Source organism: Cervus canadensis, chromosome 11 (assembly GCF_019320065.1).
Source record: "Cervus canadensis isolate Bull #8, Minnesota chromosome 11, ASM1932006v1, whole genome shotgun sequence".
Lineage (NCBI taxonomy): Eukaryota > Metazoa > Chordata > Mammalia > Artiodactyla > Cervidae > Cervus > Cervus canadensis.
Genome location: NC_057396.1, coordinates 76,696,104 through 76,719,330, shown reverse-complemented (window position 1 = coordinate 76,719,330; position 23,227 = coordinate 76,696,104). Strand labels below are relative to the sequence as shown.

General features: G+C 39.4%; 1 protein-coding gene across 1 annotated transcript; it reads left to right on the top strand.

Moving 5' to 3' along the window:
* The first annotated feature begins 6,330 nt into the window (after window positions 1-6,330).
* Window positions 6,331-7,269, top strand: LOC122450456 (olfactory receptor 5AN1-like). The gene has a single exon (XM_043482822.1). The coding sequence runs from the start codon at window positions 6,331-6,333 to the stop codon at window positions 7,267-7,269; it is 939 nt and encodes a 312-aa protein (XP_043338757.1).
* The last annotated feature ends 15,958 nt before the right edge of the window (window positions 7,270-23,227 follow it).

Below are 23,227 nucleotides of genomic sequence, written 5' to 3'. Positions count from 1 at the left end.
AAGCATCACATGGATCACAGCCTTGTGTAATAAAGTTATGAGCCACGCCAGGTAGGGCCACCCAAGATGGACAGGTCATGGCAGAGAGTTCTGACAAAACGTGGTCCACTGGGGAAGGGAATGGCAAACCACTTCAGTATTCTTGCCGTGAGAACCGCATGAACAGTATGAAAAGGCAAGAATATATGACACTGCAAGATGAACTCTCCAGGTCGGTAGGTGTCCAATATGCTACTGGGAAGGGCAGAGAAATAGTTCCAGAAAGAATGAAGAGGCTGGGCCAAAGTGGAAAAACTCCCTGTTGTGACTGTGTCTGGATGTGAAAGTAAAATCCACGGCTATAAAGAACAATATTGCATAGGAACCCGGAATGTGAGGCCCATGAATCAAGGTAAATTGCATGTGGTCAAGCAGAAGATGGCAAGAGTGAACACTGACACTTTAGGAATCAGTGAACTAAAGTGGATGGTAAAGGGCAAATTTAATTCACATGACCATTATATCCACTACTGTAGGCAAGAATCCCTTTGAAGAAATGTGGTAGCCCTCATAATCGACAAAAGAACCTGAAATGCAGCACTTGGATGCAATCTCAAAAACGAAGGAAAGATCTTGGTTCCTTTCCAAGGCAAATCATTCAACATCACAGTAATCCAAGTCCATGCCCCAACTACTAATGCCAAAGAAGCTGAATTGGAATGGTTCTATGAAGAACTACAAGACCTTCTAGAACTAACATGAAAAGATGTCCTTTTCATCATAGGGGATTGGAATTTCAATGTAGGAAGTCAAGAGATACCTGGAGTAACAGACAAGTTTGGCCTTGGAGTACAAAATGAAGCAGGGCAAAGGCTAACAGAGTTTTGTCAAGAAAATATACTTTTAATAGCAAACATCCTCTTCCAACAATGCAAGAGATGACTCTACTCATAGACATCAACAGATGGTCAATACTGAAATCAGATGGACTATATTCTTTGCAGCCAGAGATGGAGAAATCCATACAGTCCACAAAAAGAAGACTGGGAGCTGACTCTGGCTCAGATCATCAGCTCTTCATTGTAAAATTAAGGCTTAAACTGAAGAAAGTAGGGAAAACCACAAGGCCATTCAGGTATGACCTAAACCAATTCCCTTATAGCTATACAGTGGAGGTGACAAATGGATTCAAGGGATTAGGCCTGGTAGCAAAATTGCGTGAAGAACTATGGACAGAGATTTATAACACATTACAGGAGTCAGTGACCAAATCGATGACAAAGAAAAAGAAATGCAAGAAGGCAAGTGGTTTTCTGAGGAGGCCTTACAGATAGCAGAGAGAACAAGAGAAGTGAAAGGTGAAGGAGAAAGGGAAGGGTATACCCAAGTGAATGCAGAGTTCCAGAGAAGAGCAAGGAGAGATAAGAAAGCCTTCCTCAGTGAACGGTGCAAAGAAATAGAGGGAAGCAATAGAATAGGAAAGATTAGCAATCCCTTCAAGAAAATTACAGATACCAAGGGAACATTTCATGCAAAGATGGGCTCAATAAAGGACAGAAATGGCAAGGACCTAACAGAAGAAAAAGAGATTAAGAAAAGGTGAGAAGAATACACAGAAGAACTGTACCAGTACATTAACTGTACTTAATGACCAGTTAAGCATGATGATGTGGTCATCTACAACCAGAAACCCTGGAGTGTGAAGTCAATTGGGTCTTAGGAAGCATTACTATGGCCAAAGCTAGAGGAGGTGATGGAATTACATCTGAACTATTTAACATTCTAAAAGATGATGCTGTGCCAATGCTGCACAAAATATACCAGTAGATTTGGAAAACTCAGCAGTGGCCACAGGACTGGAAAAGGTCAGTTTTCATTCCAATCCCAGAGAAGGGCAATGCCAAAGAACATCCAAACTATCATACAACCACACTCATTTCACATGCTAGCAAGGTAAAGCTCAAAATCCTTCAAGCTAAACTTCAGGTGCATGTAAATGGAGAACTTCCAGATGTACAGGTTGGGTTTAGAAAAGGCAGAGGAACCATAGATCAAATTGCCAACATCTGTTGAAGCATAGGAAAAGCAAGGGAATTACAGAAAAACATCTGCTTCATTGACTGTGCTAAAGGCTTTGACTGTGTGGATGACAACAACCTGTGGAAAATTCTTAAAGAGGGGAGAATATCAGGCCACCTTACTTGTATCCTGAGAAACCTGTATGCAGGTCAAGAAGCAACATTTAGAACCAGACATGAAGCTATAGACTCGTTCAAAATTGAGTCAGGAGTATGTCAAGGCTGCATATTGTCACCCTGCTCATTTAACATACATGCAGAGCACATCACTTGAAATGTCAGGCTGGATGAATCACAAGCTGGAATCAAGATTTTCTGGGGAAATATCAGCAAGCTCATATATGTAGATGATATCACTCTAATGGCAGAAAGCAAAAAGAAACTAAAGAGCCTCTTGATGTGGGTGAAAGAGGAGAGTGAAAATGCTGGCTTAAAATTCAACAGTCAAAAAATGAAGATCATAGCATCCAGTCCCGTTACTTCATGGCAAATAGATGGCGAAAAAGTGGAAACAGTGACAGATTTTATTTTCTTGAGCTCCAAAATCACTGTGGATGGTGGCGGCAGCCACAAATTTAAAAGATGTTGCTTCTCAGAAACAAAGTACAACAAACCTAGACAGATATTAAAAAGCAGAGACATCTCTTTGCTGACAGTGGTCTGTATAGTCAAAGCTATGGTTTTTCCAGTAGTCATGTATGTATGTGACTGTTGGACTATCAAGATGGCTGAGCACTGAAGAATTGATACACTTCAATTTCGGTGTTGGAGAACACTCTTGGGAGTCCCTTGGACTGCAAGGAGATCAAACCAGTCCATCCTAAATGAAATCAACCCTGAATATTCATTGGAAGGACTGATGCTGAAGTTGAAGCTCCAATACTTTGGCTACCTGATGCAAAGAGCTGACTGATTAGAAAAGACCCTGATGCTTGGATATCCTGAGGGCAAGAGGAAAAGAGGGTGACAGAGGATGAGACAGTTGGATGGCATCTCTAACCTAATGAGCATGAGTTTGAGCAGACTCCGGGAGAAAGTGAAGGACAGAGGAGCTTGGTGTGCTGTGGTCACAGAGTCAGATGTGACTTAGCAAGCAAACGCCAGTGACAAGGTACACAACATAATGATTCGATACACGCATGTACTGCCAAATGGTTACCGTGGTAAAATGGCTAGCATTCATCACCTTCCATGGACATGATATCATTCCTTGTTATGAAGTCCTTTGAGGTCTATTTTCTTAGAAACTTTCCAATATGCAGTACAGTATTATTAAGTAATGTCATCAGTTGTGCAGTGAGTCCCCAGGACTTGTCTTCTAACTGGGGTTTACATCTTCTGCTCGTTTCCAACCAGCTCCTCCATCTTCTGCTCCTGCCTCTGTCAAGCACAATCTGAGTTTTTTAAAATGAGATTTATTTTGGATTCCACATAAAGGGAGATAATGCAGTATTTGTTTTTCTCTGTGTGACTGATCTCACTTAGCAGAATGCCCTCAAGATCTACCCAAGCTGTTGCCAATGCCAAGATTTTCTTTTCCATGTCTGAATATTTCATATATATAGGTATGTGTGTGTATACATATATGTAATTTTTTAAAATTCATTCACCTTTCAGACAAGATCAGATACACTCAGGGTAGTATGGCCATCGTATCCATTCACCGTTCAGTGGACATCTAAGTTGTTTCAATGTTTTGGCTATTGTAATAATTGTAAATAACTCCCTAGTGAGCATGAGCTCTTTATGTATTTTGGATGCTAATTCCTTACTAGATATGTTTCTGCAAATATTTTCTCCCAGTTCATGGGTTGCCTTTTCCTTTTGTTTATTTCTTTTGCTTTTTAGTTTGATATAATCTCACACACCCAAAAAACCCACTATAGATTTGCAATGTAATTTGAAATCAGGAAGCATAATGTCTCCAGTTTTGGTCTCTTTCTCAGGATTGCTTTGTCTGTTCAGGGCATTTGTTGTGCCATGCCAATTTTAGGATTGCTGTTCCATTTCTGTGAAAAGTGTCATGGAAATCTTGATAGGTATTGCATTGAATCTATCTATGGCTTTGGGCATTATGGACAATTTAACTTTATCCATTTTTTTAGCCCACGAATATGGAAAATCTTTCTGTTGTGTCTTTTCAGTTTCTTTTGTCAATGTCTTATAGTGAGCGTTCACTTTGGAGATCTTTCATCTCCTCAGTTATTTCATTCCTGAGTGTTTTGTTTTAGATGCTGCTGTAAATGGATTTGTTTTCTTTATTTGTTTTTTTTTTTCAGATAATCTGTGCTAGGTAGTAGAAATGCAGCTGATTTCTGGCTGTTGGTTTTGTATACTGCAACTTACATTTGCTCATAAGATCTTACAGTTTTGGGGTGGAGTCTTTAGGGTTTTCTGTGTTAAAAATCATGTTGTCTATAAACAGAAACACTTTCAATTATTTCCAGTTCTCTTGATGTTTATTTATTTATTTTTCCTCTTTCATGCCTGATTGACCCAGCTTGGATTTCTAGCACTATGTTGAGTAGAAATGATTAGTTACTTGTCTTATTCCTGATCTTATGAGAGACACTTTCAATCATTCACCACTGAGTATGTTAGATGAAGGCATGTTACTATGCTCTTTATTATATTGAGATGAATTCCTTCGACACTTGACTTGTGAATTTTTGTCATGATTGGATGTTGAATTTGTCAAATGCTTTCTGTGCATTTATTGAGAGGATTATGTGATTTTTACATTTCATTCTATTAAAGCAGTGTATCACATTGTTTGATCGACCCATTCTTGCATCTCAAGAATGAACCCTACAAGATCATGGTGTATGATCCTTTCTATGTGCTGCTGAACTTATTTGCTAGTATTTTGTTGAGAGTTAAAAAAATCTCCATTTATCAAGGGTAATGACCTGTGATTTTATTTTCTTGTAATTTCCCTATCTCACTTTGGTATCAAAGTAATATTGGATTTGCAAAATGAGTTTGGAAATGGCATTTTCTCTTTAACTTTTTGGAAGACTTTGACAATGATTGGAATTAATTCTTCTGCAAATATTTGATAGAATTCACCATGAAGTCTTCTGGTCCTGGGCTTTTCTTTGCTGGTAGGTTTTTAATTACTGATTCAATCTCCTTAGTCGTTATTGGCCTGTTTAGCCTTTCTGTTTCTCTTTGATTCAGTTTTCCTAAGTTGTATATTTCTAGAAATTTATCTATGTTTTCTAGGTTGTGCAATTTGGCAGGAAAACCAGAGACCAAGAGGAGCTCTCTTGTCATGACATTGAACCAGTAGTGGGGAAAGGCAAGGCTGTCAGGGAGGAACTTCTCTACTCCCCTAATGTGGTCCTTCTTGGTCAATGTGGTCCAGAGAGGTGCTTCACATTTGTCGCTGTGTTTTAGAATTTTCACACTGGTATCCTTCCTATGGATAGTTGCTAGTTACTTTTTAAGTGAGGGGAACTGAAATTAGGAATGATCTATACTGCCGTCTTGACTATGACACTCAGAACTAAGACGAACACTTAACCACAGTTCTATGCTCTTTCCTAAGAAGAAAAGTATCAAAAAATAGGCCAATAGTGGGGGCGAGTAGTGAGTTGTACTAGCTTATTTTTGAGATATTTTACATGATGTCCTCCCTAAGAACACTTACTACAGAACTTAATTGGGCATACATGCTGTATCTCTCTAACAACTCAAGATTACAAATCATGATATATTTTTCTAGGCCATTTAGAAGCCACTGTAATAGATATATTTGTAAAAAGATTGAGAGGTAATTATAAATGGAGTCACTTTCCTATGGATAAAAGAAGAAAATATAAAAAATCTCTCTAGATGATCATCTAGGAGAAGAGCTGCTTCAAATTTCTCCTGCCATGGTCCAGTTATGCTATATTATTATAAAGCAGCAGGTATACATTATTAGGGTTCTTTGAAAAACCCAGCATTTTAATCAATGATCTCTTCCTTATATATAATAATCACAAGATTTGTATTGCTTTTTAAAAACGTTTTCAACTTTTTAAATATATCTTTTAATTATCATGAGACCTCATGAAATCACTGAGAACCTGAAACACTGAGGAGGCACTTCCTGACAATTCAAGATGAAAAGCTGAGATCTTTTTTCCAGGGCAGTGGAGCATTTCCTTTTATCCAGTGCTCAATGGAAGAAAGACATGGCATATTATGAGAACTGTGATGCTATCATGTCACCTGAGCCAGCGATGCATTCTCTTGTCTCTTTTCTGATTTTAGGAGTACAAAGCCAATGATTGAGGGAGGCAATATTACAAAGACCATGCATTTTATCCTTTTGGGCTTCTCAGATTTTCCCAGAATCATAGTAGCGCTCTTTGTCCTATTCCTGGTGATATACATTTTGACCCTGACGTGTAACCTGTCCCTCCTCATCTTAATAAGAATGGACTCCCACCTCCACACCCCCATGTACTTCTTCCTCAGTAACTTGTCCTTCATAGATATCTGCTATGTGACCTCCATAGCCCCTAAGATGCTCTACGACTTCTTTCAGGAGCGGAAAATGATCACCTACGTGGGTTGTGTTGTTCAGTACTTTGTATTTTCCACCATGGGGCTGAGTGAGTCTTGCCTCATGACCGCCATGGCTTATGACCGATATGCTGCCATTTGTAACCCACTCCTCTATTCCTCAATCATGTCGCCCGCTCTCTGCGGTCGGATGGTGCTGGGATCCTACTTGGCTGGACTCTCTGGCTCTATGTCCCAATTGTTTGCAATGGTCCAGCTCCACTTCTGTGGGCCTAATGTCATCAACCACTTCTTCTGTGACATGCCCCAGCTGTTAGTTCTGTCCTGCACTGACACTTTCTTTGCACGACTCTTGACTGCCATATTAACAATGATCTTTGGGATAATAAATGCCTTAGTTATCATGATATCCTATGTCTACATTGTCATCTCCATCATGAAGATCACGACAGCAAGCGGCAGGTCCAAGGCTTTCAACACCTGTGCTTCCCACCTGACAGCAGTCACTCTCTTTTATACCTCAAGTACCTTTGTCTATTTGAGTTCTACCTCTGGTGGTTCCTCCAGCTTTGACAGATTTGCATCAGTCTTCTACACGGTGATGATTCCCATGTTGAATCCTTTGATTTACAGTCTGAGGAACAAAGAAATCAAAGATGCCTTGAAAAGGTTACAGAAGAAGAGAGGGTGTTGCTGAGGTCACAGATTGAGATTTCTGATGGATTTGTCTTGTTAGAATGACCTCCATTAACCCTCAATAATATTTATATGAATGGACAGCAACAAAGTTCATTCTGCCTTTGACAAGACTTAAATTGACCCAGATAATATGCCAAAATGGACCAACAACTGAATCAAACTACACAAACACAATATTTTTAAGTCCTAGAGACCCATTGTTTCTATCCTCCATGTGGAGTGGCCTCATCATTTATTAATCTATTAGCAATTATTGGACTCCAGGTGTTGGTGATGGACAGGGAGGCGTGGCGTGCTGCAGTTCATGGGGTTGCAAAGAACTGGACATGACTGAGCGAGTGAACTGAACTGAATTATTCATGAAGCATCAGGATTTAGAACCTGTTCCTTCTTGTCTCCTTCTGACAGGCTTCTGACCCTAAAGGAGAGATATCCCTGACAGAGGCCCCAGGAGTGTGTAAACCTTGTCCCCCAAATATTCTGACGCAGCATAATCCAGACATGGTGGTCATTGATGTCCATTCTGTGTTTCTGCCCACAATGAGAACAAACACACAGAGAGAATGTGTCTTTAGACAGAAACAAGTATACAGTTGGCCTAGTTGTGCCTTCCCGGAAGACTAGTCTGATACAGCTAATGTTTGAGTAACACCTCTTTCAGTGCTTATTATCTAATAAGTTACTGATCACATTCTAGTCCCACAGTTATAGTAGAAATTGGAGGACATGATTTGAACAATAAAGAGAGGTGGAATGCAGTGTGTGGCCCCTTCAGAGCTGTTAACTTGTAATTCTAATGATGCAACACTTTGCATCTAGTGTCCAGTGGGAATTTCTGATGGGGATGATATTCAAAATCCATGTTACAGTTCTATTTCCAGTTTTTTAAGAAATCTCCACATATATATGGAATTTAGAAAGGTGATAACGATAACCCTATATGCAAAACAGAAAAAGAGACACAGAAATACAGAACAGACTTTTGAACTCTGTGGGAGAATGTGAGGGTGGGATATTTCAAAAGAACAGCATTTATACTATCTATGGTGAAACAGATCACCAGCCCAGGTGGGATGCATGAGACAAGTGCTCCGGCCTGGTGCACTGGGAAGACCCAGAGGAATCGGGTGGAGAGGGAGGTGGGAGGGGGGATCGGGATTGGGAATACATGTAAATCCATGGCTGATTCATATCAATGTATGACAAAACCCACTGGAAAAAAAAAATTTAAAAAAAAATCCATGTTACAGTCAGTAGCAATTTCTGATATTATGGAAGTCAAGCCCCTCTTTCCTTCCCTCATTAAGTCTGGAAAATTTACCCCTGGTTGACATAGCTAGTGGGATCATGCTGTCAGAATAAGTCCTGCTGTTTCAAGCAGCTGAACATATTTGATGTGATGAGAATTGTGTGAGAATATATGGCAATAATAAAGTTATCAAATATTCAATGTTGCAGAGTAAGAGCCAATATGGAAAAACCAATATGCATTCCTCTCTGTTGTCTGTGTTCAACATGTCATGTCCGAGAAATTTATGGTTGTATGCAGGTAACACAATCATCAAGATGGAATGGTTAGAAGTACTTTAATGCTGATATGTTCCTGGATACCTTAAACCTTAAGGAGCAAGAAAATAAATAGTTGGTGGGATAAGCAGGGTTATCAGCTCTAACCAATTTATGTCTTCAGAAGCAGGATGTAAATTTTTGGTCCCATGGTCTGGTTAAAAAGAACAAGTTTTCCCGACTGTTGAGTTTCCAGATCTCCCAGACTTTAAAAAACTAACTGAACTGTATCATTATTTTATATTTTATCCTTAGAGAGTCATTGGGTTCTTGATGCTGTTTTAGGGTGTCAATGCCAATGGTCCCATTAATTATCCTACTTAAGTAACAACTGTAAGTGAAAAGGTATTTGAAGCCCTTGTACAATTTTCCATTAGTTCACACATGACTATGACTGAGAGAAGGGGACCTGTTGAACTTTTGCAAGAGTATAATTAGGGCTACCCCATGCCAAAGAAATAGTGCAATATAAATAAAGGATATGTGCCCACTCCACCCCCATCCAAACAGGTACATTTTCTTAAGCATTGCTTTTTAAAAATGTGTAAGAGTGTATGCAAAATCTGTTTCTAATAGTCTATGAAGTCTTCAGTAGAAGAGAGACATCTGCTACATGTTGACAATACAGTGTTGATTATAATCACTATGCTGTGCATTAGACCTCCAGAATTTATTCATCCTCTAATTGCAAGTCTGTGCCCTGTAAATTCACCTCTTCAATTCCCCTGCTCCTATCGAAGTTGAATATTTTTCTGTTGTTTGTGTATACCACGTCTTCTTTATCGAATCCTCTGTTGATAAACACTTAGGTTGTTTGCATATTTTGGCTTTGTGATTGATGTGGCAGTAAATATGGAAGTACATATCTTTTTGATATCCTATTTTTATTTCCATTGGCTATATACCCATAAGTGGGATTGCTGGATCATATGGTAGATCTGTTCTTAATTTTTGAGGAATCTCCATAGTGTTTTCTGTAGCAGCTGAGCCCCATTTGCACATCCCCACCCACAGTGTACAAGCATTCTCTTACTGCCCCATCCTCACCAACACCTGTGCTCTCTCTTTTTCTTAATGATTGCCATTCTAACCTTTGTGAGGTGATACATCATTGTGGCTTTAATTTACATTTCCCTGATGATTAGTGATTTGAATACAGAGAGAACCAAACCGAGCATATCACAAATAAAATGTCAAAAGGCAAAGAGAAGGAGATAATCTTAAAAGCTGCAAGAGAAAATCAACTTGCTACAAAGAAGAGGACTTCCGTAAGCCTGTCAGCGCCTTTCCACTAGACTGTTTCAGCCCAAGGGCAGTGGCACTGTGTACTCAAATCGCTGAAAGAAAGCTGTGCCGACCAGCAGTGCTCTGTCTGGGGAAGCTGTCCCTCAGGACTGACGGGACGGTAGGGAGCTTTTCAGGAAAAGAAATCTGATGGTTTTACACTGGACTGAGGTTACAACAAATGTTAAAGGGACTTTTTCAAGCAGAAATAAAAGATCACTAATTAGCAACACAAAACGTATAAAAATATAAATCTCTGGTAGGAGGAAATAGTGTTGAATTCTGAATATGCTAGAGTAACGGTGCTGGCATATCACTTATCAATCTGGTGAGAAGATTAAAACTCCAAAGAGGTACACATAACTAACACTCCAATAATTTGTTAATGGACATACAAGATAAAATAATGTCAATTATTACATCACAAAAGTAAAATGTGAGAGAGAAAGGTAAAAAATTATTCTTGTGTGCATTTGAATATTAAGTTGTTTTCATGTTAAAACAGACTGTTTTATGATAAGATCTTTAATGTAAGCCTCATGGTTAATACAAAGCCAATCTATAGTAAATTCACAAAAGATAAAGAGAAATGAATCTAAGCATGCTGTTGCTGCTGCTAGTTGCTTTAGTCGTGTCCAACTCTGTGCGACCCCATAGACGGCAGACCACCAGGCTCCCCCATCCCTGGGATTCTCCAGGCAAAAATACCACTACACAAAGCAGCAAATTATAAAGAAAGCAGAAGACGAAAGAAAGGAATTACAAAACAGTCAGAAAAATAAACAAAATGGCAATAGTATATTCACATCTGTCAATAATAATTTAAATATAAATACAAAATTTCTCTGATCAAACACAATGAGTGGTGAACAGATATAAAAGTTGAGCCCAGATATAGGTACCTACAAGAGACTCATTACAGCTTTAAGAACTGAAAGAAATTGAAATTGATTGAAAGTGAAGGCATGGAAAAAGTAATTTCATGTAAGTAAAAATCAAAATAGAGCAGGATTTAGCTATACTTATCTCAGAAAAATTAGACTTTAAGATAAAAAGTACTGCAAGAAGCAAAGAAAGTCATTACACAATGATAAAGGGATCAGACTCACAAAGGGATATAGCATTTGTAAATATATATAAACTCAGCATAGAACATGTAAATATACAAATAAAATATTAACAGACTTGAAGGAAGAAGCAGATAACATTACAATAATAGTAAGGAAATTCAATATCCCACTTTTAACAATGGATAGGTCTTCCAGACAAAATATCAATAATGAAACATTGGAAATAAGCTACACATTAAAACAGAGATGTTTAAATGACACAGAACATATGTACAAATGAAGTAAAAGACATTCTCTTTACAAGTGCATATAAATCATCCTCTAAGATAGAGCATATGTTAGGCCACAAAACAAGTCTCAAGAAATATAAGAAGATTGAAATGACATCAAACATCTTTCCAGACACAAATGTGTGAAATTAGAAATTAAATGCAAAAAGAATACTGGAAAATTTGCAAATTTGAAGAGGTTAAACAACATGTTACTGAACATCATGGGTCATGGAAGAAGTCAAATTCGAAATTTAAAAAATAATTGGGATATCCCTGGTGGTTCAGTGGTTAAGAATCTGCCTTGCAAGTCAGGGGACATGACTTTGATCCCTGGTTAAGGACCTAAGATCCCACATGCTGCAGAACAGCTAAGCCTGCACACTCCAATGACTGAGCCCATACTCCACAACTAGAGTCCATACAGTGCAATGAAAGACCCCACGTGCTTCAGATAAGACCCAATGCAGCAAAATAAATAAATGAATGAATATTTAAAGAAATTTCTTGAGACAAAGGAAGTAGAAATACAACATATAATTTATGAAATGTAGTAAAATCAGTTTTAAGAGGGAAATTCATAGCAATGAATGACTGCGTAAATAAAGAAGGTCTTCCAAAGTAACTGTATTGATTTACATTTCCACAAATAATGCAAGAACATTCCTTTTCTCCACACCCTCTCCAGCATTTATGTTTGTAAACTTTTTGATGATATGGCCATTCTTACCAGTGTGAGGTGATATCTCATTGTAGTTTTGATTTGCATTTCTGAAAATGCGAGCAAATATGGAAAACTCAGCAGTGGCCACAGGACTGGAAAAGGTTATTTTCATTCCAATCCCAAAGAAGGGCAATGCCAAAGAATGTTTAAACTACTGCACAATTGCACTCATTTCACATGCTAGCAATGACTGAGCAACTTCACTTCACTTTCAGGATTCAATGGTGTGTGAACCAAGAACTTCCAGATGTACAAGCTGGATTTAGAAAGGGCAGAGGAACCAGAGATCAAATTGCAAACATCCACTGAATCATAGAAAAAGCAAAGTAATTCCAGAAGAACACCTACTTCTGCTTCATTGACTGTGCTGAAGGCTTTGACTGTGTGGATAATAACAACCTGTGGGAAATTCTTAAAGAGGTGGAATACCCGGCCACCTTACTTGTGTCCTGAAAAACCTGTATGCTGGTCAAGAAGCAACAGTTAGAACCAGGCATGAAACACCAGACTGGTTCAAAATCGAGGCAGGAGTATGTCAAGGCTGTTTATTGTCACCCTGCTTATTTAATTTATATGCAGAGTACATCACATGAAATGCCAGACTGGATGAAGCACAAGCTGGAATCAAGATTGCCTTATGTTTTTAAATCTGTCTTAACAATCTGTTCAGTCTAAATGGTTAAATCATTGGTTTTTATCACAAGGCTATATAACTACTAACAAATTGAAAGTGAAAGTGGGTCTGACTCTTTGCCACCCCGTGGACTATACAGTCTATGGAGTTCTCCAGGCCAGAATACTGGAGTGGGTGGCTGCTCCCTTTTCCAGGGGATCTTTCCAACCCAGGGATCAAGCTCAGGTCTCCCACATTGTGAGCAGATTCTTTTTTTTTTTTTCATTAATTAATTTGTTGGAGGCTAATTACTTGTAGTGGGTTTTGTCATACATTGATATGAATCAGCCATGGAGTTACATGTATTCCCCATCCCGATCCCCCCTCCCACCTCCCTCTGCACCCGATTCCTCTGGGTCTTCCCAGTGCACCAGGCCCGAGCACTTTTCTCATGCATCCAACCTGGGCTGGTGATCTGTTTCACCATATATAATATACATGTTTCGATGCTGTTCTCTCGAAACATCCCACCCTCGCCTTCTCCCACAGAGTCAAAAAGTCTGTTCTGTACATCTGTGTCACGAGCAGATTCATTATCAGCTGAGCTACAAGGGAAGCCCAAGAATACAGGAGTGGGTAGCCTATCCCTTCCCCAGCATATCTTCCCAACCCAGGAATTGAACTGGGGTCTCCTGCATTCCAGATGGATTCTTTACCAACTGAGCTATCAGGGAAGCCAGAAGCATCAGTGAGTAGTAGTAGTGTTAGTAGCTCAGTCGTGTCCTCCTCTTTGTGACCCCATGGATTGTAGCCCACCAGGCTCCTCTGTCCATGGGATTCTCCAGGCAAGAATAACTGGAGTGGATTGCCATTCCCTCCTCCAGAGGATCTTCCTGACCTAGGGATCAAACCTGGGTCTCCTGCATTGCAGACAGATTCTTTACCATCTGTGCTTTACTATCCCTGACCCAGGGAACCTGGGTCTCTATTATCAAGAGTTAAATCACATAATTCCTGGCTCCTTTGACAAAGATGGCTTAATTTGATACACAGTATTCCAATATGTACCAATAGCTGACTAGTTGTCACATGAACACGATGTCTTTACATACTGAGATTCATAGTTTTCATCCTCCATGAGGAGTGGCCTCAATACTTATTAATATATCTGTAAGTATTTGTGAAACGTTAAGGTTTAGAACCTTGCTACTTTTCTTTTGCTTCTGAGAGGGAGCCCGTTCAATCTCGGGCTTCTGACCCTGGAGGAGAGACAGCTGACACAGGCCTCAGGAGTGCGTAAACCTTGTCTGCCAAATATCCTGACACAGCGCAATCCAGACGTGGTGGTGGCCAAGGTTTGTTCTGTGTTTCTGATGACAATGTGTGCAGAGACAAGATATACTATTGGCCTGCTTGGACTTCCGTGGTGTTCAGCTGGTGAAGAGTCCGCCTGCAATGTGGGAAACCTGGGTTCAATCCCTGGGTTGGGAAGATCCCCTGGAAAAGAGGAACAGCTACCCCCTCCAGTATTCTGGCGTGGAGAATTCCATGGACTGTACAGTCCATGGGGTCACGAAGAGTTGGACATGATTGAGTGACTTTTACTTTACTTCGCTTCACTTCATTGGCCTGATTGTGCCTCCTGGGATGACCAGTATGACATAACTTATGTTTAAGTCCTACTCAGGGACAATTACCCAATAAGCTTTGGATTACATCCTAGGCTCCACCACTGTAATCTATAGAAGGCGGAGGTGGCTTGAATGATAAAGAGGAATGGAATGAAGCATGTGTTCCCTTCTGTGCCATTTACTGACAAGTTTCATGATGTAATTTCTTGCCTCTAGTGTACAAAGGGGATTTCTGATGGGGATGAAATTAAAAATCAATGTCACAATCAACAGAGATTTCTGATATTGCAGGACTCAAATCTCTCTCTCCCATTAAATTTGGAAAATTCACTCTAAGATGGCCAGCTTCCCAGGTGGTGCTAGTGATAAAGAATCTGCCTGCCAATGCAGGAAATGCAAGAGACGCAGGTTTGATCCCTGGGTTGGGAATGAGAGAGTCATTTCCTAGGCAGGGTGATAAGAAGTCTAGGGGTCCCCAAGGAGAGAGAGGTGTGGAATACTAACGGAGGAAGAAAGGACAAACTCTTTACTTTTTTTCCTCTGCATTCCTTAGGATTATATAACAAAAATGTATCCTGCCTGAGCACAGTCTCTGGATTAAGCCCTCTGGCTAATTCTGTTATCTTAAAACATAAATTATGGGAGTAGATCTCATCCTTACAAGGATGTATCCTGCCTGAGGACAGTCTCTGGATTAAACCTGTTAGCTAATTCTTAATCTTAAAATGTAAATTATGGAAGTAGATCTGGTGAGGTCTTTACAACCTCCAGACATTCTTTGGATTCATTGGAAAGTATATAACTCCTTTGCTGACACTCTTCCTACCCCCTTCTGATGTCTATGTCAGAAGATTTGTCTCCTTTATACTTTAATACAACTTTATTACACAAAAGCTCCGAGCGATCAAGCCTCGTCTCTGGTCCCGGATTGAATTCTACTCCGGAGGCCAAGAACTCCAGTGTCTTTGCCTGATTCAGCAACAACCTTTCAGGAAGATCCCTTGCAGTAGGAAATGGCAACCCACTGCAGTACACTTGCCTGGAGAAATCACATGAGTAGAGGAGCCTGTGGGCTACAGTGCATGGGACTGCAGAGTCAGATGCAACTAAGCACATCCTTGTTGGACATGGACAGTGTGATCATGCTACCAAATCGTTTCTGCTATTTCAAGCATCTGAACATGTTTGATGTGATGAGTATTGTATGAGAATTCATGGACATAATAAAGTTACTAAATATTTCATATTGTAGACCAAGAACAAATATGAAAAACTGGTATAAAGACTTCTTTTATCTGTGTTCAACATTTGATGTCCCCAAAACTTGTGATTGTATGCTGTGATATAATGGTTGGAGTAGAATGGTTAGAGTTACTTTAATGCTGATATTTGCCAGGAAACCTTAAGGTGCAAAAGGGGAAATAGATTTAAGATAGGCAGCATTATTGACTCAGGCCAATTTTCATCTTCAGTAGGAGGATGTAAGTTTGTGGTCCTTGTGATCTTTTTAAAAACAAGAACGAGATGGGCACTGACTGTTGACTTGCCAGATTTCCCAGACTTGAACAAACTGATATAAAGTACATATTAGTCCCGGCAATAAGAAGCCTGTGCCCCACAGTGAGAGAGTAGCCCCAGCTCACGGCAAAAAAAGCCCAAGTGCAGCAACAAAGATCCAGATTAGTCAAATACATAAATTTCTGAAAAATAAATAAAAATTACAATTCAGTGAGTTTTGACAAATAGCTCAGTTCAGTTTAGTTCAGTTGCTCAGTCATGTCCAAACTCTGTGCCCCCATGGACGGCAGCACTCCAGGCCTCCCTGTCCATCACCAACTCCTGGAGTGTTCTCAAACTCATGTCCATTGTGTCAGTGATGCCAAACAACCATCTCACCCTCTGTCGTCCCCTTGTCCTCCCGCCTTCAATCTTTCGCAGCATCAGGGTCTTTTCAAATGAGTCAGTTCGTCACCTCAGGTGGCCAGAGTATTGGAGTTTCAGCTTCAACAATGAATATTCAGGACTGATTTCCTTTAGGTTGGACTGGTTGGATCTCCCCGCAGTCCAAGGGACTCTGAAGAGTCTGCTCCAATACCACAGCTCAAAAGCATCAATTCTTCATAGTCCCACTCTCACATCCAGACATGACTACTGGAAAAGCCATAGCTTTGACTAGACAGATCTTTGCTGGCAAAGTAATGTCTCTGCTTTTCAATACACTGTCCAGGTTGGTCATAACTTTTCTTCCAAGCAGTAAGCATCTTTTAATTCATGGCTGTAGTCACCATCTGCAGTGATATTGGAGCCCAAAAAAATAAGGTCTGTCACTGTGTCCCCATCTATGTGCCATGAAGTGATGGGACCAGAGGCCATGATCTTAGTTTTCTGAATGTTGAGCTTTAAGCCAACTTTGTCAGTCTTCTCTTTCACTTTCATCAAGAGTCTCTCTAGTTCTTCTTCACTTTCTGCCATAAGGGTGGTGTCATCTGTATATCTGAGGTTATTGATGTTTCTCCTGGCAATCTTGATTCCAGCTTGTGCTTCATCCAGCCCAGCATTTCTCATAATGTGTTCTGCATATAAGTTAAAGAAGCAGGGTGACAACAGACAGCCTTGACATACTCTTTTCCTGATTTGGAACCAGTCTGTTCTATATCCGGTTCTAACTGTTTCCTGACTTGCGTACAGATTTCTCAAGAGGCACGGCAGATGGTCTGGTATTCCCATCACTTGAAGAACTTTCCACAGTTTGTTGTGATCCACACAGTCAAAGTCTTTGGCATAGTCAATAAAGCAGAAGTAGATGTTTTTCTGGAAACTCTCTTGTTTTTTTGATAATCCAATGGATGTTGACAATTTGATCTCTGTTTCTTCTGTCTTCTCTAAAACCAGCTTGAACATCTAGAAGTTCATAGTTCACATTCTGTTGAATTCTCCTGGCTTGGAGAATTTTGAGCATTACTTTACCAGCGTATGAGACGAATGCAATTGTGTGGTAGTTTGAACATTTTTTGGCAAAGCCTTTCTTTGGGATTACAATGAAAACTGACCTTTTCCAGTCCTGTGGCGACTACTGAGTTTTCCAGCTTTGCTGGCATATTGAGTGCAGCACTTTCACAGCATCATCTTTTAGGATTTGAAATAGCTCAACTGGAATTCCATCACCTCCACTAGCTGTGTTCATAGTGATGTATCCTAAGACCCACGTGGCTTTGCATTCCAGCATGCCTGGCTCTCAGTGAGCGATCACACACCATCATGATTATCTGGGTTGTGAAGATCTTTTTTGTATAGTTCTTCTGTGTATTCTTGTCAGCTCTTCTTAATATCTTCTCCTTCTGTTATGTTCATACCATTTCTGTTCTTTATTGAGTCCATCTTTGCATGAAATGTTCCATTGGTATCTCTGATTTTCTTGAAGAGATCTCTAGTCTTTCCCATCCTATTCTCTTCCTCTATTTCTTTGCACTGATCACTGAGGAAGTCTCTCTTATCTCCCCTTGCTATTCTTTGAAACTCTGCATTCAAGTGGGTATATCTTTACTTTTATCCTTTGCCTTTCACATCTCTTCTATTCTCAGCTATTTTTAAGGACTGCTCAGAAAACCATTTTGCCTTTTTGCATTTCTTTTTCTTGGGGATGGTCTTGATCCCTGCCTCCTGTATAATGTCATGAACCTCCATCCATAGTTTCTCAGGCACTCTGTCTATCAGATCTAATCCCTTGAATCTCTTTGTTACTTCCACTGTATAGTCATAAAGGATTTGATTTAGGTCATACCTGAATGGTTTAGTGGTTTTCGTTACTTTCTTCAATTTAAGCCTGAATTTAGCAATAAGGAGTTCGTGATCTGAGCCAGTCAGCTCTGGTCTTGTTTTTGCTGACTGTATAGAACTTCTCCATCTTTGACTACAAAGAATATAATCAATCTGATTTCGGTGTTGACCATCTGGTGATGTCCATGTGCAGAGTCTTCTCTTGTGTTGTTGGAAGAGGGTGTTTCCTATGGCCAGAGCGTTCTCTTGGCAAAACTCTATTAGCCTTTGCCCTGCTTCATTCTGTACTCCAAGGCCAAATTTGCCCATTACTCCAGGTATTTCTTGACTTCTTACTTTTGCATTCCAGTTCACTATAATGAAAAAGACATCTTTTTTGGGTGTTAGTTCTAGAAGGTCTTGTAGGTCTGCATAGAATCCTTCAGTTCAGTTTCCTCAGCATTACTGGTTGGAGCATAGACTTAGATTACCGTGATATTGAATGGTTTGCTTTGGACATGAACAGAGGTCATTCTGTCGTGTTTGAGACTGCATCCAAGAACTGCAGTTTGGACTCTTTTCTTGACATGATGGCTACTCCGTTTCTACTAAGGGATTCCTGCCCACAGTAGTAGATACAATTGTCATCTGAGTTAAATTCAGCCATTTCAGTCCATCTTAGTTCACTGATTCCTATAATGTCGATGTTCACTCTTGCCATCTCTTGTTTGATCACTTCTAGTTTCTATTGATTCATGGACCTAACATTCCAGATTCCTATGCAACATTGTTCTTTATAGCATTGGACTTTACTTCCATCACTAGTTACATCCACAACTAGATGTTGTTTTTGCTTTGGCTCCAACCCTTCATTCTTTCTGGAGTTATTTCTCCACTTATCTCTAGTAGCATATTGGGCACCTACCGACCTGTGGAGTTCATCTTTCAGTTTCCTATCTTTTTGCCTTTTTTGGTTTACTAAAGGCAAGAATACTGAAGTGGTTTGCCATTCTCTTCTCCAGCGGACCACATTCTGTCAGACCTCTCCACCATGACCTGTCAGTCTTGGGTGGCCCTACATGGCATGGCTCATAGTTTCATTTAGGGTTAAGGTCAGGGTTAATTTCTCTTTTTCTCAGTCTAGCTAAGGCTTTGTCACTTTGCTATCCCTCCAAGAATTATCTTTGATTTTATTAATTTTTCTATTGCTTTTCTTATCTTTATATAATTTATCTTGCTTAAAAAAAAATCTTGTGTGAGTAAGCACACATACACACACATGAAGAGCTATTCTATGTAATAGCTACTATTGTCAGCTCCATGATAACAGTGAGGTGACAATTCTGAGGCTTAGAGAGGTTAATTTGCTGAAGATTATGAAATCCTCAAGTGGAAGCGATGATATGACTCAGATTTGCTGATATAAATGCTCATGGTTGTAGCCACAATAATTTATGGCCTTGTCATCTATTAATTTTTTGTGTTCCTTGTTGCTTTCATTTCCTCACTTATGCATAGAAAATGACATCTTGATTACCTCACAGGGCTGCTATGGAGATTGATTCAGTTAAGGCAATTGAAAAAATATACGCATGCATATATCTAAAATAAAATGCTTTGTAAACACAAAGTCCACATGTTTTTTTTTTCCATGCAATTTTACCAACTGGCTATGTTATCTTGAGCTTAGCTGCACTGGTTTCAGGTCCTCACCTGGAAATTGAATGCATTGGACCAAATAATCCCTAGGTCCAGGGATCTACAGCTCTAATGACTCCAAATTCATTAAAAGAAACGTTAAAATCATAAGATCATAATTGGACTATGGGGAAGTGGGGAATGGACCCAGAAGGGACAGAGTAAAATTGAGCATGAAATTAGCAGGGCCAAGAACTCCGTGACAACCATGACTCCAGAGGGCAAGTGCCTGGAGAGTTTTCTTTCCCTAATTGTCTTTTCCCTTTCACCTCTGCCGTTATTAACACATTTAAGAGTATCCCCCGTGTGGAATTCTCTCTGGCTGTGAGTGAACAGCCAGCTCATGGACAAAAGGTTCCATCTTTGACTGCAATAGGAAAATTTTGGGGAGATAGAAATAGATGATTTCAATCTTTGGCAAGAACTTTGTCTTTCTGGGGGATCTGGTCAAGGTGAGAAAGCAAGATATATAGAGAAGAGTGGATTTTGTGCTATCTCTATACTATGTGATTCTTCTAGGAGGACCTTCAGAGAGAAAGGTTTTTAGTCCTGTTGCTTTCTTTCTTTTTTTTTTTTTTTTAATTTTATTTTTTTATTAGTTGGAGGCTAATTACTTCACAACATTTCAGTGGGTTTTGTCATACATTGATATGAATCAGCCATATATTTACACGTATTCCCCATCCCGATCCCCCCTCCCACCTCCATCTCCACCCGATTCCTCTGGGTCTTCCCAGTGCACCAGGCCCGAGCACTTGTCTCATGCATCCCACCTGGGCTGGTGATCTGTTTCACCATAGATAGTATACATGCTGTTCTTTTGAAATATCCCACCGTCACATTCTCCTACAGAGTTCAAAAGTCTGTTCTGTATTTCTCTGTTGCTTTCTTTCTTGAATTCTTCCCCCTCCTGCAGGTCCATGACGTCCTCCTAAGCTCATCCTCAGGTTCCCTTTCTCCTCACCCAAATTCTCTGACCTTCAGTGACAAAGATAATATCTAACTTAAAATTTCAGGTCTCACTCTGTAGTGAGAGACAAGTGATGAGATCTAGTTCTGCAACTTCCCAAAGATATAATTTTGAGTTCTGTCACCTTCTCTTTTTCACTGGTAAAAGAGGGGTAATAAGATCATTGAGACTCAAATGAAATGATGCCTGTGAAGCCTAACACATTGTACAAGTTAACTGAGTGCTGAATTTAACTAATAATTTACTGAATTCCAGGGGCATTTCCTAAGCTCAAAAATGCTTGCCTGTGTTTCCCAACTTTATCCATCCCAAGGACCCTTTAAATTTATGCTTGCTGAGAATGGTTGTAAAAAATAATAATGAATTTGAATTCCACTTCAATATGTAGCTTCGATTCATTATTTCTGTGTAACAAAAGTCCAACTGGTCATGCCATAATGATATGAAAAAGTACTCTAGAAGCTTCCCACTGGGCGTTTGAAATACTTTAAGTAGCTCTCCACTATTATTTTGAATAATTTGGGGGTCTGGAGATCAGAGCTTGGATGAAACAGACATCAGAGATTCCCCACTGCAAGTACAGGTAATGTTGGTTTGAATGTCACTTTTAGTCTTTTCTTTCTTACATTGTCCTTCTTTATCCAGCAGCATTCTTGGCTTTCTTAACCTGACTTTATACTCTACACAGTCTGGCAGATGACCATGTCCTTAGCAGATAAGATGTGGAAAAAGTTTTCATAAGCTATATCTCCCTAGTGAAAATCTCCAACCAATAATTACATCACTCACCTTTTCTGGTAGAAACCATCTTGAAAGCTGGTGAACACATACAGAAGATTCATTAGAAGAGAGTGACTATGTTCACAGTATATTTGCTTTTCCTGCGGTTTACCAAATTTTAACAACATAAATTTTTAGGATAAATTTTATCAGGGATAAGTGAAACCACACACAGCTCTTTGTTGTTTCCTGGCAGTGATGGGCTACACAGGTAACTTTAGTTGAGGCTGAGTCTGTTTCTATACTGTGTTGGGAAGAAGAAAGATTTCACTGTGAATGATTGGTCAAAAGCTTGACTTATTTCACTGAACTGATTAAGTATGTTGATATACTGGGAATGTGGGTGAGAATTTATATTTTCAAAATATTCTCATTGAATCCTACACATCTTGGACAAAATAGCTGAGAAGTATGTTGGCAGTACTCTATTATAAGAGTAAACAGAAAGATTTTAAAGTTCATAAAACTATAAATTGTAATGAAACAAATGTATTTTGTCTTTCATATCCAGAAATGGGTTAAAGAATTATTTCTTAATGTATCCAGCATATATTTCTTGAGTAACACAAATATTAGTATATGAGATGCTTACAGTAAAACCTCTCCACTAGTCTACATACTGTCCATAGTGAACATCACAAGTCCCACTCTACTTGGTGGAACATAAAAAGCAGAAATCAGAGCTTGCAATTTTGCTGATTGGGAAATAATGCAATATAGAAACAAATACAATCATTTATTAACAATATTCTAGAGTCGAGGTTCAGAAGCCATTTAATTCAGGAAATAATTTTATGAAGAACTCCTTGCTACTTCAGGATTAGTCCTGCCATGTTTTTCCCTTAATGGTGAGGAATGACCACGGAAATGAGAACTGCTGACATTTACTCATCTCTTACTGTTTGAGCGCTTTATGTCAGTCAGTCCGTGCAACAACCCAATGAGGTGGTAAAGGATTATTAGCTCCATTTACAGATGAGGCAACTGGGAGGTTTATAACTGGCTAAGTGTTGCACAGCCAGTAGGTAAAAGTCAGGAAAATCTATTGTCTCTGACCTTCTTCCTCGTTCTCTCTGTTGTTTTTCCTCTCCCTGTCTCTCTGTCTCCCTTTGCTACTAAGGATTAAGGATGCATACATTTTAGTGACTTGTTCTTATTACAAAATACAGGAGTTGCAGAGAGCTGAAAACCACTGGAGAAGCAAAGGAGAAATTGAAAACCATGCCATTCATTACATTTGGCCTTTGTATTTAGTTCACATGTAGTGTGCATGAGACAGAGAGAGAGATTAGCTAATGCACTTGTCTTTGTCTTCATGGTGATGTTGTCCCATAATAAATCTCTTAGGCTTTCTAACCCTAACTCTTTTTCATTGTTTTCCCTCCTGCTTTATTAAGTGTGCTGTTAAAAGTCTCTATTGATTTCTTCAGCTCCAGGATTTCTGTTTTTTTTTTTTTTTTCATGGTTTCTCTTCCTTTGTTTAACACATTTTGTTCATTTTGCTAATGTATTGTTTTCTTAATTTCATCCGGTTGTCTGTTTATGGGTTTTATATTTCACCAAACGTTTTAAAGAGAATTATGCTGAGTTCTTTG